The sequence below is a fragment of the Kryptolebias marmoratus genome, linkage group LG12, assembly GCF_001649575.2.
Source record: "Kryptolebias marmoratus isolate JLee-2015 linkage group LG12, ASM164957v2, whole genome shotgun sequence".
In the NCBI taxonomy this organism is placed as follows: Eukaryota; Metazoa; Chordata; class Actinopteri; order Cyprinodontiformes; family Rivulidae; genus Kryptolebias; species Kryptolebias marmoratus.
This window is the reverse complement of record NC_051441.1, coordinates 20170997-20185671: the sequence shown is the minus strand read 5'-3', so window position 1 is coordinate 20185671 and position 14675 is coordinate 20170997. Positions and strand designations below refer to the sequence as shown.

Sequence of the window (14675 nt, the reverse complement as noted above, 5' to 3'; positions counted from 1 at the left end):
AATCATCAAAATTAAACGAAATAAACATTTGAAATATATGAGTTTGTATGTAATGTATGAATATAATATACAAGTTTCACTTTTTAAATGGAATTACTGAAATCAATCTACTTTTTCATGATATTCTAATTTTATGACCAGCACCTGTATACACCCCATGTTTCAATGCTTCTTTAAAGGTTTCTCTTCGATTGCAGTAACTCAAAACTGTTTTTAGAACGTGTTTTCAATTTTACACATGCAAAGAGATATGCCGCCATGTTTGCTGACAATTTAAAATGGCTTTGGCGTGATATTTAGCAACTCACATATGTACACATTTGCATCGTACGCACAAATATGAACTACAAATGAAGAAATCAGACCACCACGATGATAAAAGATGGATTCACGGATACCAAAACGAGTACAAACGAGAAAATTGCAAAGAGAATCTTGGCAAAAACCCACTCCAGGTTGTCAGCATCAGAGTTCACAACAAAAGTGATATATTTCCAGAAATAGTACTCACCACCAAACAGCTAGGCTCTTATGACTCTTGAATATATTTTTAAAGAAAAAAATAGCTAGGAAACTTAAAAACAGCGCTAACATTTACTAATCCTATTAAAAAGTACAGAACGGACCCTGATCTCCTTGAAGTCTGCGAGATTCATGTATTCAAGTCCACTCTATGGTCCTTTTGCCATTCGAGTCACGAGGTTACGTTTGTTTTAAATCAGTAAAATCCAAACTACAAAGCACAAAACTCACAAAATACGTCTAAGGCAGATTTTCTAAAAGTGTGTGCAATGCAGGTCAAACACTGTGAAGTTGCCTTACACGTACAAGATAACAGTATATTGGACAAAAATACTGTGCTGTAATTCTATAGAAGTCTAAAAACACCCAGATTAATAGAAATCACAGTGTGACAGCTGAGGCTGAGACATTTGGCAGTGTTAGCAAGACGAGACAAAGAGCCTGAATTAGACATGTGCTCACATTATCAGTAACACAATCTATTCCCCACAAGAACTCCAATAAGAACTACAGTAATAAGAACTACAAGAATAAGAATTACACACGAGTTTTTAAAGACAAGCTGAGAATGAGTTCTACCTGAATCAACAGTATGTTTAGCACATATGACCAGTGGTTATTTAATAAAGCGTCATTCAGGACCAACTCACCGAACCCTTCTCCAAGTCGTGTCCTGAGCGGGGAGCTGAAGGTTCTCCTCCAACTCTTACTTTAGTTAGTGTTTGTTTATTTAGGTCTCAAAACTGGGTTAGGCATTTTTCAGTTGGTGATGAATTGGGGCCCCGCGCTGGCAAAATGAGTTGCGATGAGGAGTTGTTCAATATTGAGTTATTACTTTCAAATTGTTCATTTCAAAAAGCTTCAAAAAGTTCTGCAGTTTGTTGAAATTTAGCGATTCTTCACATGGCCTGGCAACAAGCTAGCTTTGTTTACGGGAGTTTGAAAAATGCGATTTTTATTGCTGTAGAACGATGCCGTCGGGAAGTCCAGTCCTGTATTTAAAAAGGGGGGATATCCCCAAGCTTCATGATGGCGCCACACATTACACAAAGGGATTTCCCAGCACAGTGGCAGCTGACAGAGAAAAATGGCCAATTTCAAAGAAAATTAAAGACATGACTATTAAAAAAAATTGATTTAAAGTTAGATCAGGGAAGATTAAATGCTATTTTAGTTACTGGGATCCTTAGATGGTGTCTTTATGCTCTCATTTCCACACAAATCTGAAGTACGGCAAAGATTTTTTACTCATTTCGCACTGCGGCCTGCGCTCTTTCCCACTCGTTTTGCCAGCATGGCTCCCATTTTTCTTGTCTTGTTAATTTTGCACCTGCAAAAAACTTTGCAACGCCGGTCGTTGCAAACCAAACTGACGATTTTCTAAATACTCTGTACCGAGCCCCCCCACCCCATTGGTAAAAGAGGCAGCTGATGCTTCAAACACGTAGCAGAAACGATTGCTTTTAGCAACAAGAAGCACATCTAATGTGAATTCAAAGTACTTATACTGTTTGGGGAAACTTCACGACTTGATCTGAGAGGGTTAGGTGAGTTCGCAAGAGAATGACCAAGAGGCACGTTACTTTGAAACATAGAAAATGCTCAGTATGACAATATATATGGCGTATTGTTTGTAGTGTACAATGACTACACTTAGTGCTATCATCCCTTGTCTAAAGACTAGCGGATTTTCAGAACTTTCCTTGACAGACCTCTGGTCCGTTCTCGCTTTAGAGCAAGTGGAAAAGTAAGCCAAGCACATTTGAACATACTTCTGTTCTCTGAGTCCATCATTTGTTCCACAGTTTCCCCTCAGCGGCCAGCCTCTGGTTCAGCTGACAGAGCTGCCGAAGGAAGCCGTCGTTCGGTCCGATCTCCCTCTTCTGCCGCACCATGGCCAGGGCCGTGTAGACGTCCATTTTCTGGCGGAGCATCAGGTAGGCGATGACTAAGGTAGGCGACCGGCTGTAACCTTCTCTGCAGTGGACGTACACTTTGCCTGCAGAAGCAAAGAAAAGTTAAGAAGAGTTCAAATAAAACGTTAAACGCCCCATAGCCAGGGGTGGTTCTGCCCACTTTGCCTAAAAAGGCCTGCCAGTAGCACTTCCTATTGTGTAGAACACCCAAAATAATTGTGTGACTACTCTTTATTTGTTTGTTTAGCAAAATTATAATAATTTCATAATTTTCGTTTTTATATAAATTCTAGGAACTCACATGATGGATTTTGCACTTTATTTTGAAATGGTGAGATGGAGTGATAAATGCGAGCAGCATCTGGGCGGAACCTTTGTTTGTGGACGGATGTGATGACCGGTTGCATTTAGTTGAGGCTCTCCGCCCTCCCGCCAGACTTTACAGGTTACTTCACAGGTTAGTGCTCAACCAAACACTAAGAAACCTTCCCTAAATACGTTAGAGAAAGAGCAATAATGTGGTTTTTGAACAGTTTTGTGGGCTTAGAAGGGCACTTTGTTACTCCATCGCTCTCTGCAGCATAAAGGGAACTTTCGTGGGTTAATTTGCCCTGATCAGGTTCTTGCAGGCAGGGTGCTGGTGGAGTCGGGTAACTTTCCCCTGAGTGTTGACTTGGAGACGTGTCGCCAAGAAAGAAACACTCAAGGAGGATGGAGCTGGGCTCTCCTCCTTCTCTAGATTGAGACGTGACACGGTGGATAAAACTAGAATTGCTGTAATTTATAAATATATCTGCTACCGTTTTGCGTTGTAAATAAAACTTCTGTAAAACTACATCTGTTTGAAAAACCTGTGTTAATAGATCTTTAAAGTGGTGTAGGAATTGTAGTGCTAGAACTTATCAGGTTTCTAAAATTCAAAGTTTGTCTGTTAGCAAAGATCAGGTGAAAACTACTGAACAGGTTTGGAGGAAATGTTCAGGAAATGTTGGGGTTGAAATAAAAAACAGATTAAAATTTGATGGGGATTCAGATTAGGATCCGGATTGCAGTATTTTTTCGTCACGCTGTGTCCTTGGAGGAGGTTTGCGCTCTCTGACTGCTTCTGGTTGGGCCTTTAAACTACCAAAGATTTAACAGTTGTGTTTTTTTTTCTTAGCAGAAATATAAAAAACGGTCATTTTTCCAAAGTGTGCAAAAACAATGACCTTTTCCGTTCTTGTACGCCAGGGCCTTCTCGATGAAGTCCGCCGCCTCGTCGAAGTAAACGCTGAGGTCAAAGTGGTCGGTGTCGTTGGCCGTTACGCCGTGGTAGACGATGCCCGAGCCAGCGTAGAACTCCGCGCTGGTGTTGACGTGCATGTAGGAGTTTCCCTCTGCGGCGTTCAGGATGTGGGTGACGCCCAGGCGTTTCAGGCGCATCACGTTGGTGGCCACAAACCTGCGGCAGGTCGTTTAGAATAAAACAAAAACAAAAAAACAAAGAAACAGAACAAAAAGAGGAAACAAACACAGAATATTATTTTATTGCGAAGCTGCAGTGATGCTAGACGTGGCATAAAATAGCGCAAATTTGATTCTGTATTTTGTACGGTGGCCCTGAAGTGCAAAGCACATCAACAAATCAGTAAACACACCTACAAATTTAAAACCACAACGACATTAACCTACCAGAAGAAGTAGGTACCAGTGGGAAACATGAGACGTCTCTGATTGGACGACGGCACCGTTTAGGTTTTGAACCTGATTGGTCCTGAGCACATCCACTATCACCTTGTATGTATGTCCTTACTCAAAATATTCTTGGACACTGGCAGCTCCATTTGGGTCACTGGTAACATTTTAAAAACATGTTACAGGCAGAATAACTTCTGGTTCCAAAGCCAAACGGTCCTGTTGTCCAATCAGTAATGTCTCATGTTTCCCACTGGTACCTACCTCTTCCTGTAGGTTAATGTTCTTGTGTTTTTTTAGTTTGTAGTTGTGTTCAGTGATTTGCTGATGTGCTTTGCGCTTCAGGGCCACCATAGTGTTTAGACTAAAGTTGATTTTGAGACAAACAGCAATGAATCAGAATCAGAATTAAACCTCCCATGTCAGGTTTCCATCAGATTTATTCCAAAGTGGGACGGATTTTATTAAATCAATCAGGGTTCAGATCGTTTGAAGTGGAGTTCTGTGTTTGGTTATGATCAAAGAACATCTTACCTGTTGAAGGTAGTTTGCTGAACAACCTCAGTTTGAAGGAACAGAGTTTATTTCTGACGAGCTGACAGCTTGTCTGAATGGAGCCAAGGATAAAGTGGACCTCTGCTATATTATAACAACGCCAACCTTAAAAAAACGTCATAGTGGATCATGATGATGCTTTTTTAAAATAAACTTTTACACCACCATCAGTTTTGCATTGCAGTTATTTTGAAAAAAAAAAAAAAGGTTATATTATTCCTACAGGAAGTGCCCCACGCTGCGATGAAGGTGCTACAACAAGCTGCTTCTGTCTAGGTTTGTTCTAGCAAAGAATCCCAAAATACACTATATAGCCAAAAGTATTCACTCACCCATCCAGATCATTGAATTCAGGTGTTCCAATCCCTTCCGTGGCCACAGGTGTATTAAATAAAATACCTGGTCATGCAGACTGCTTCTACAAACATTAGTGGAAGAATGGGTCGCTCTCAGAAGCTCAGTGAATTCCAGCGTGGCACTGTGATAGGATGTTACCTGTGCAGTAAATCCAGTCGTGTAATTTCCTCACTACTAAATACTCCACAGTCAGGCCTGTCGCGATAAACGATAAATCAATTAATCGAACGATAAATTAAAATGAGGTTGGTAATTTTCATTTATCTGCGTTATCGTTTCTTCGTGTCTCTCTCTCTTTCTGGATGACAAAAGGCTGATCTCCGGTGCTCTTCACTGACCCCTCCCTTTTTCTTAGCGTCAGGGGGCGTGGCCTATCGTGTCAGGTAACCAGCCAAGGCGCGTCGTCTTGTACCTCTGCAGCATTAGCCCCCGTGAGGAGTTAGCAAGCTAAAGAAACGCTGTTTGATATTGGGGAAAAAACAAAATGGTATTAGTTTGAAGCAGGACGTAACAGCAGTGGTGTGGGAGAACTTCGGATCCAAACCAAATGACTGAGGAGAACCGCTGAACCTTTGTGAGCCGGTATGTCGCATTTGTGCTTTTGTTAGTTTGCATTTTTTGTTTATAAAACTGGCAGTTTTGCCCAACTTCTCTATATAAAACTAATGATTACTATTTCTTTGAAGGGTAATTTAGTTTACAGACTTTACAATCCATACTGTTTTGGCTGAATGTAGTTTTTATTTCCATTTATTTATTTGGTTTTAGTTTTTTTTTTCAAGTGCATTCTTTCTTAACGGAGACTGAAAGTCCATTTTATTTTTGTTTTTGGTTGTTATGTTTATTTTGTGTTCCAGCTCCAGTGTTAAGTGTTCTTTTGAAAGTAAAGTTTATTCATCTTTGAGAGGATGTATTTGCACTATTATGTTATTGTCATTACATTAGTTTAAAATGGTCTCCAAACGATATTATTGTTTATCGCAATAATTTCTGAGACAATTAATTGCCCAGCGAAATTTGTTATCGTGGCGGGCTTAATTATAACAAAGTGGAAGTGATTGGGAACAACAGTAACTCAGTCACAAAGTAGTAGGCCACGTAAAACCACAGAGGTCACCAACGTTCTGCAGAGTCAACAGCTACAGACCTCTGGACTTCATGTGGCCTTCAGCTTCATGGAATGGGTTTCCATGGCCGACCAGCTGCATACATATGTGTGTAAAGGGAGGCGAGTGAATACTTTTGGCAATATAGTGTATATGTGCATATTGTGCACAAAAAGTGACTGTAATGTAAAGGTCTATTAAATAGCATTCATATTAACTGCTCCTTGAGGTTAATTGCTTTGAGATGGCAGCAATCTGCTTTAATCTTAGCCACATTCAGACTAGCCGTTAGCTTGTCAGTCCTGTCGAAATTAAACTTAATTTCCCCAAACTGAGGTCATACAAAGAGCTATCTCCAACAGGTAAGATATTAACTGTTTGTAACGTTTCCACAGGACCCCACTTCTAAAAATCTGAACTCTCTCTCTCTAACAGGTGTGCCTAAAAGACGCTGTTAGGATCAGCTGAGTTCATTTGATCAATGTCACGTCAACATTAGCTTTAAATATTCACCATCTAAACAACTAAAACGTCAGTAAAAATGTCCACCAGACTGGTACAAATGTGTCTCCAACATACAAACACTGTTTCTGTCATCTAACTGGAAACTCCTATAATTCCCATTCAGGTTTGAAGCTGCTGGTTTGTTGCCCCATATCTGGTAATTACCCATAATTCAAGCTGCCTTGCCAAAAAATGCCCAGTTCTCGTTTTTTAATTTTATTTTCCTGTGACATTTCTGTGCCAAAATAGGATGTTCTACTTTGGACTGTGGACCCATGGTGCCGCTGCATAACTTCACACCTCCAGCTTCTGGGATGAAAAGAGCTAAAAATAGTCGATGCAGAGCTGTGCGAAGAAAAGAAGCCGGAAAGAAAAAAAAATAGATAGAAAATGCGAAGACGTCCACCAGACAGAGGCACTCAGCTTCAGACGAGTCCACATTCAGCTGTCCCACCCCTATGTCCTGCTGTCTGTTTGTTCAAGTTTACCATTCGTGGGTGAATCTGTTCCTTCGTGTAGGAGGAATTTAAAAAAAAGAAGAAAAAAAAACGGCACTCGAGAGGCTGTCTTGTTCTGATGACTCACTGGGCTTCGAAAATAAGCCTTCATCTCAGACATGAAAAGACTAGAACTTTCCCTCCATGACTAAACCTTTAAGTTCTAGTGTTTTCCACCCCGTTGTACCATAAAACCCCTTTTTTTAAATTTTTTTATCAGCGACTTCGACTGTCTCTCCCACTCTAACTCCCCCATCCTCCTCTTATCAACAGTCTGTAAACATCTAGATCGGCGGAGTCCAATCCTGGTCCCTGAGGACCACTGGCTGGCATGTTCTAGATGTTTCCCCCCCTGTCTCCTGTTAATCACCCAGTCATTCAGATCAGGCAGGTATAAGCAGAGAAACACCCGAAACATGGACGGTCCCTCGGCATTACAGCAAAGAGCGACAAAGAGGACGGGTTCGGCTATTTTCAGCTCGTCCTCTGCGTCCATCCCTCCTCTCTGCTCCACTCGGCTGCAGGAGAACACTCCCACACCTCTGTCTGGTGTGCGCCTTTGACAGCTAAAAAGCCTCTTCTTGGATTACAAAACACCACAGCATGTTTTGTTCATGCGGAGACATTGATGCGCAGCAGTGAGCTCACTTCATTCATCTTTCAGAACATCTCGAATATTCCACACACAGCATGTTGGTCATGTTGTCACAGGCTCTGAGTGGGATTTTTATTTTTCCTAGATAACTCATTATGGTGTACACATTATAAGTATAAAAATGAGACCGTATTAATGGATTAGTATGAATTCATGAGAGGAACACTTCAAGATGAATTCATTAATCCAGGGTCATCCCTATGTTCCCCGGTACCCCAAAATGTTCCGGAATCCCCTAATGTTCCCCAGATCCCCTATGTTCCTCTGTACCCCCTAATGCTCCTGGACACCCTGTGTTCCCCAGTACTTATAGTCCGTGGTACCTCCTAATGTTTCCTGGTTCCCTATGTTCCCTGGTACCCCCTAATGTTTCCTGGTTCCCTATGTTCCCTGGTACCCCCTAATGTTTCCTGGTTCCCTATGTTCCCTGGTACCCCCTAATGTTTCCTGGTTCCCCATATCCCCTAATGGAGCAGGATCCCCTATGTTCCCCTGTACCCCCTAATGATCCTGGATCCCCTATCTTCTCCAGTTTCCCCTAATGATCCCGGATACCCTATGTTCCCCAGTACTTATGTTCCCTGGTACCCCATAATGGACCAGGATCCCCTTTGATTACCAGTACTTATGTTCCCCAGATCCCCTAATGTTCCTGGATCCCCTCTGTTCCCCGGTATGTTTCCATGATACAATGCCTGCACTGCAGTAATGTCTATTTATTTATTTTTGGTATGGATCCATTAGTTCAGGTCTAACTGCGGTCCAGTGGTGAGTCAGAGTCAACCTGCAGGACCCGAACATGAAGCCAACAGGTCAACAGAAAACAGACTCAAATAGTTTCTGGGGGGGACAACATGGAGGGACTCACGCGTTGCCGATGTAGACCCTCGGATACACCTCGTGGTAGTGTTTGGTCGGCCAGCTGTAAAGCCCGTGGTCGTCCGTCAGCAGGTCGTTGAGTTGCTGCAGAGACACGTCGAAGCCGGACATGGTGGAGCGCTTGGAGGCGGCCGTCTCGGTGCGTCGCTTGTGTTTGCTCCTCATGTCTGCGGCGGAGTGACGGAAGACCTCCAACAGACGCATCGTCCCGAGCGGTGGGGCGGCAGACGGGTGTCGGCTTACCGGGCTGACGGGCTGACTGACCGAGGCTTGGCGCTCGCTTCTGTTTTCCTGAGCGGCTCTGAAAGCCCCAGCTGTCCCCCGTCCCTCCTCTCCCCTCCCCTCCACGGCCGGACCGAAGATTTTAGCGGCCCCGGCTCTTCGGTTCCCCTAGACCCCAACAAAATGGGGGGGGGTGAGATTTTGAGCTGCTAGAAGTTGTTAGATGACGTCATCACCTAATTTGCATATTTGGTGATGTTGATCAGGCTGTCGGAGAGAGGAAAATCAACAGTGGCAAGACAAAAAAAATGAGTAAAAAACACTCAAAATATGTTTAGAACTACAAATTAACTTTATGAAATAATTTTATAACTTTATTGCTTCGCCTGATCCCACACTACATAAATTAATTTGTTAGACTATCAAATTGAACCAAAAGACAATTTTGTGTCGTGGAGTTGCCAGCTCTACATTCAACCCTCCTCTTTTATCTGGAGTTGGAAACACAGGGATTTATATTAGTGCAACAGAGTCAGTGAAAAAAACAATACATTTAAAATTATATCCACATTACATTTACATCCCGCTTTGTAATCCAGGACGGGATCAGCGGCAGCTTTGCACACGAATGATTCATTTGCAAAGTGGACATGCAGGGGTGCAACTACCTACTTTCTGAGGGGTATGCAGACACATTACACCCCTCCCCCCCTTTTTTTTTTTTACCTGTTAACGTGAATAATTTTTTTTTATTCATGGACTTATAACATATATTATAACATATAATACCCGATATGGGGTACGGCCCGGCAAAACATCTCTGTGGGTCATTCTCAACCAGCCTGAATGAGTCAATGAGTCCCCCACTTCCTGTGATGAAGGCCATTCAGATGGATCTTCTGAGTAAGGTCTTGCCCCAACCCTCTCCTCTGCACCTCTCTGTTCCTCTCCCTCATCATCATCATCATCATCTTCACCTCTCTTGTCCACTTTCTCCTCTGTGGTGATTGGCTTGCCATCTTAGTTAGCTTTGAATAAATTACACGTCTTGCTTATGCACTTTTTTAATATAAACAATATTTAAAAATAAATCCTTTGGTATTAAGTGGCTGTTTCTACACTTCCAGCTAACATTAGTCCAACCTGTCTCCTTCTCCTGTCTGTCCTGATTCTTTCTCTCCATCCTCTCAGCTGTTATATTGTAAATACTGATCAGTAAACAGTTGTAACTTGTTATTTATTAGTAATTAGCAGCTTTAGCCAACCTGAACATTTCCAGGCCTCCTCTTGATACTCAGACAGAACTTCCTGCTGTCTTTCAACCAGTTTAAAAAGCTTTCTTTCAGGCCTACATCTTTATCTTTCTGCCTCTTCAGTTTTCTGCCTCTCCATCTTTAGCTCTCTGTCATCAGATAACAACACGACTCACGTGAAAACAATTGCGCTCCCACGCGTGCTCAAGGGGGCGTGCGGGAGCGCCGCATATAGCTTTCTCTCTTCTATGCTGGGAGATTGACAGCTGTCAGTGCTTGGGGAAGTGGGCGGGGTTTACGGTACGCTGCAGAATGAGTGCTTTCTCACATTTAGCCGCCAAAGTCACTAGATTTGTCACTAATCGCACTTGCACCACTATAACCTGTCAAGTTTCTAGAGAATCTATACACATTTTACAATGCCCTGCCCATACATGGACAGCATAAAGTCCACAACTGGACCTTCAGGCTGCTCCTGTTTATTCTCTGTGCTTCCCTCCATAAAAATGTTCCAAACACTCCATAACATTCTTTTATTATAGGTAAATAAATAGAGGTAAATACTTTTGAACCTGTCTGTGTTTCTCTGTGTGCCATATACAAATGCAATCCTTTACACAGCTGTGTACTTGCCATTTTTTAAAAAAAATTCCTGTTTCTGGAGGAAAAGATCTTTCACCTGCCATGTATTGATTATTTAACTGGAATGTTGTTGGGAGGCGCACAAGAGACAACCTCGACATGAGTAGGGAAAGGACAGAAAATATGACAACTTTGCTCACAATAAACAGAAGGAATAAGAACTGAACTAAGACAAGACTAAACATAAAGATAACTAAATAAAAAAATAAAATAAACAATAAACCCAAACATAAACATGAATCAAAAACACAAAACCCCCAAATCCTGGCAGACTTAAGGAGGGAAAGGACAGAAAAAAGACAACTCTGTTCACAAGAAAAAAAATAGTAACAAAAAAAATGAAGTACCATGTAGCCAAGTTTTTCTCGTAGAAAATACAAAACAAACAAATTATAATCAAAGATATTTTGAGAAGGAGTCTAGCTGTAAGCAGTGGTAGTTCTAGCATGAATGCCGCCTTGGGCCTTTCATTAGTGTCTCTAATTTGTAATATAGAACATAAGATATTCCAGCATGTTTTTAGGTAGCCACAAGGAGAACATTTAATTTTTTACAGCATTTTAAACCTTATTGATTTGTGTATTTATTTATTTACCGTCGTCCTTATTAGAGCAGGCTCAGTTATAGACTGGTGCAAACAGGAAGGAATCAATTAGATACGTAGTGTATAAAAGTGTGTGTTGCTGTTTGTGTACTGATTGTGCTGCATTGGCTACTTACCCCAAATTTTATGAATTTACAGCTCTTTAAGATTACTTCTTGTTGGTTTACCCTTCATGCACAACTGAGTACCCACCTACCTCATGACCAACACTCCCCATCATGAGAAAATTCAGCTCTCACCACATCACAGATGTGCTGAAAAGGGTCAAGGGTCTCAAAAGCCTCAAGAGGAGAGCTCTACCTTGTTTAGACCAACATACATGGAGACCATCAGGTGGCTCCTTGAAGAGATCCGAAAAAAGACAAAGCCAAGAAGACTGACCTTCTATCAATTGTGTCTCTCATGTTTAAATCAGTCTCAGAGTGTTCTCAAACAGTAGTTGGAGTTTATAGCTACAGAACCTAAGGTCCATCTTGCCACACCACCACAGACAGCGACTCTTCCTCTGTTGCTGCAGGTGAGAATTCTGACACTATACACCTACCCTAATGATACAGATGGATCCTGAAGTTATGTATATCTTGTTATATATAATGTAAAATATTAACATAGATTTTCTGAAGTTGTGGTGATTTGGCTTTTGTTGGGTTTTGTTTTGATTTTATTTTAGTTCTCTGGGTTGTATTTTGGGTTCTGTCTTCCTCATGTTTGTGCTTTTGTATTCACTCCTCCCCAGTCACCCTTTTGCTGTTTCCTGGCCACGCCCATCTCCACCTGCCCATGATTGCTCCCATACACCTGAATCCACTTACCACAATTATCNTGTCCCCACTTTGTAATCACGTCACCTGTCTCCATTTACCTAATTATCCTCAGTCTTTAAAACCCGGTCATTGCCTTCCACACTCTGCTGGTCCATTGTCTGTGTTAGTTGTCTAAGGTTTGTCTAAGGTTTGTTTGATTTTTGCTGTTAGTCTCTTGCCTGTTGCATGTTTCCATTTTGTTCCTGGTTCCTGGTTTTGTTCCTGCTCCAGCTCTTGTTATGTTTGCCTTTTACTTAGTTCTGATTTCGTTTATGTTTCTATTGGTTTGCTGCCCCGTCAGCTTTTGTTTTTGTTTGTTCTTTAGTTAAATAAATTAGTTTCTTTTAACATGAGTCTGCACACTGGGTTCGTCTCCGTCATCTCCCCCGATCATGACAGAAGTAATGGTGGACTCAACAATTAGACACAAGAATTGTCTTTTAGTGGCATTTATTATGTGCTATAGCAGGTCACAAATTCAACAGAATACAGAGCGTCAAAGTCAAAACAAAGCAGGAAGTATATATAACTTTAGGGTCTTGTGATTCATGCAGATTGGGACCTACGAGACAATTAGTTTTCAGGAAGCGCTTGTGATCAGAATATGCGTGAACCCCTGAACCAATCACTGGAGAGGAGATTCACAACCTCTGACTGTCCCATTCCCTAGTTCAGAAATCACAACACGAGAACTTATGATTGAGTAGAAAGAATAAATGATCTTAAAATGCAAGGAGTGATAAAACCCTTTCCATCCAAAAATGTGAAATGTTCTTTGCATTCAGTCACAACATAATATAATTGTTCACACACAGTCCTCTTTTCTGGTCATATATGATCACATCAATTGATTGAATGATTAATGTCAAGTCACACATATAAACAATCAAGTACAATAAAACAGGCTGAAAACAAACAGCACAACATAAAAATCTGATAGAATACAAACTGAACTCAAATTGAAAGTCAATGTAAAAATACTTTTCAAGCAGAATTTAAAACTGTACAGACACTGCAGTTAAACTTAAAAGTGAGTAAAAGAATCATAAAATCAATATAAAACTGAACAGGCAGCCAGTGTAAATCTGGTAAAACTGGGGTGATGAGATCATGCCTTCTAGTACCTGTTAAAAGATGTGCAGCATGAATCTGGAGACTCAGTGTGTGACAAAAAGGAACAAAAGAAAAAAGGAAGAATGGTCATGAACTGAAAAGTTTGACAAAAAGAAAGATACAAATTAGAACTGAGATTCTTCATACATGAATATATTTTGGTTTGAGAACCAGAAAATAGAACATCAGCAGATAAAGCAAAGAAAACAGAACATCAGCAGACAAAGCAAAGTCACATTTATGAGACCAGACAGCCTTCAGTTCACCTCTCTGAACAGTAACAGTTTTAGTTCGCTGTCAGAATGTGTGCTAAGATTTATTGTTTTAAGAACAAGCATGTTTATCTGATAAAGAATAAAGTTGGTTGTGTGTGTCAGTATCCAAGATATCCCTGTATGTAATCCCATGAGTTTTGTGTATGCTACCCTGTGAGTTCTCTGTCAAAGAAACCAACTACATCATTAACTATTTACTTGCCTCAAATCTCTGTCATCTGTCAGTCTAATGTGGCCAAAAATTCAAAAGTTGGTCAAAAGTTTTGTTTTATACATGTTTTAAGCATGCTGCCTCACACAACTCCACCACCACCGACCTCCAGGAATACACAGACTCGGTTACAGCATACATCTCCAAATGCGTGGATGATGTAACAATCTTAAAGACCATTACCATCCGAGCCAACCAGAAGCCGTGGCTGACAGGTGAGGTCTACAGGCTTTTGAAGGCTCGGAACGCAGCCTTCAAAACAGGAGACCAAGTTGGCCTGAGGACAGCTAGAGCCAACCTGTCACGCGGCATCAGGATGGCGAAGAAGGACTACTCCAGGAGGATAGCCCACCGCTTCAGCGACAGCAGGGACTCACGCAGCATGTGGCAAGGACTGCAGTCTCTGACCGACTACAAGCCACCGCCACAGACCTGTGACAGCTCCACCCCCCTGCTGAACGACCTCAACAACTTCTTTGCCCGCTTTGAGTCCCTCAACACCACACCGGCACACAAGTCCCCGCCCCCCCCAGGTGACCAGGTGATCACACTGTCTGTGGACAGTGTGAGGAGATCATTCAGCAGGATCAATGCCCGTAAAGCATCTGGTCCTGACAACATACCTGGCCGAGTACTGAGGGACTGTGCGGGGGAACTCGCAGATGTCTTCACGGATATCTTCAACACCTCGCTGCGCCAGTCGGTCGTTCCTACGTGCCTCAAAGCCACCACCATCATCCCGGTGCCGAAGAAGTCTGCACCATCCAGCTTCAACGACTACCGTCCCGTCGCACTCACCCCCATCCTTATGAAGTGCTTCGAGCGGCTAGTCATGAAGCACATCAGGTCTGCACTCCCTCCCTCCCTCGACCCCTTCCAGTTCGCAT

At 42.0% G+C, this 14675-nt stretch overlaps 1 protein-coding gene across 1 annotated transcript; it reads right to left on the bottom strand.

The window, feature by feature from the left end:
- Nucleotides 1-34: 34 nt before the first annotated feature.
- Nucleotides 35-8982, bottom strand: LOC108247083 (dual specificity protein phosphatase 3-like). The gene is made up of 3 exons (XM_017434962.3): nt 8655-8982; nt 3647-3879; nt 35-2521 (listed from the first exon to the last, which is right to left on the bottom strand). Exons 1-3 carry the CDS (start codon nt 8867-8869, stop codon nt 2313-2315), a joined length of 657 nt encoding a protein of 218 aa, XP_017290451.1. The 5' UTR covers nt 8870-8982; the 3' UTR covers nt 35-2312.
- Between the last annotated feature and the right edge of the window lie 5693 nt (nt 8983-14675).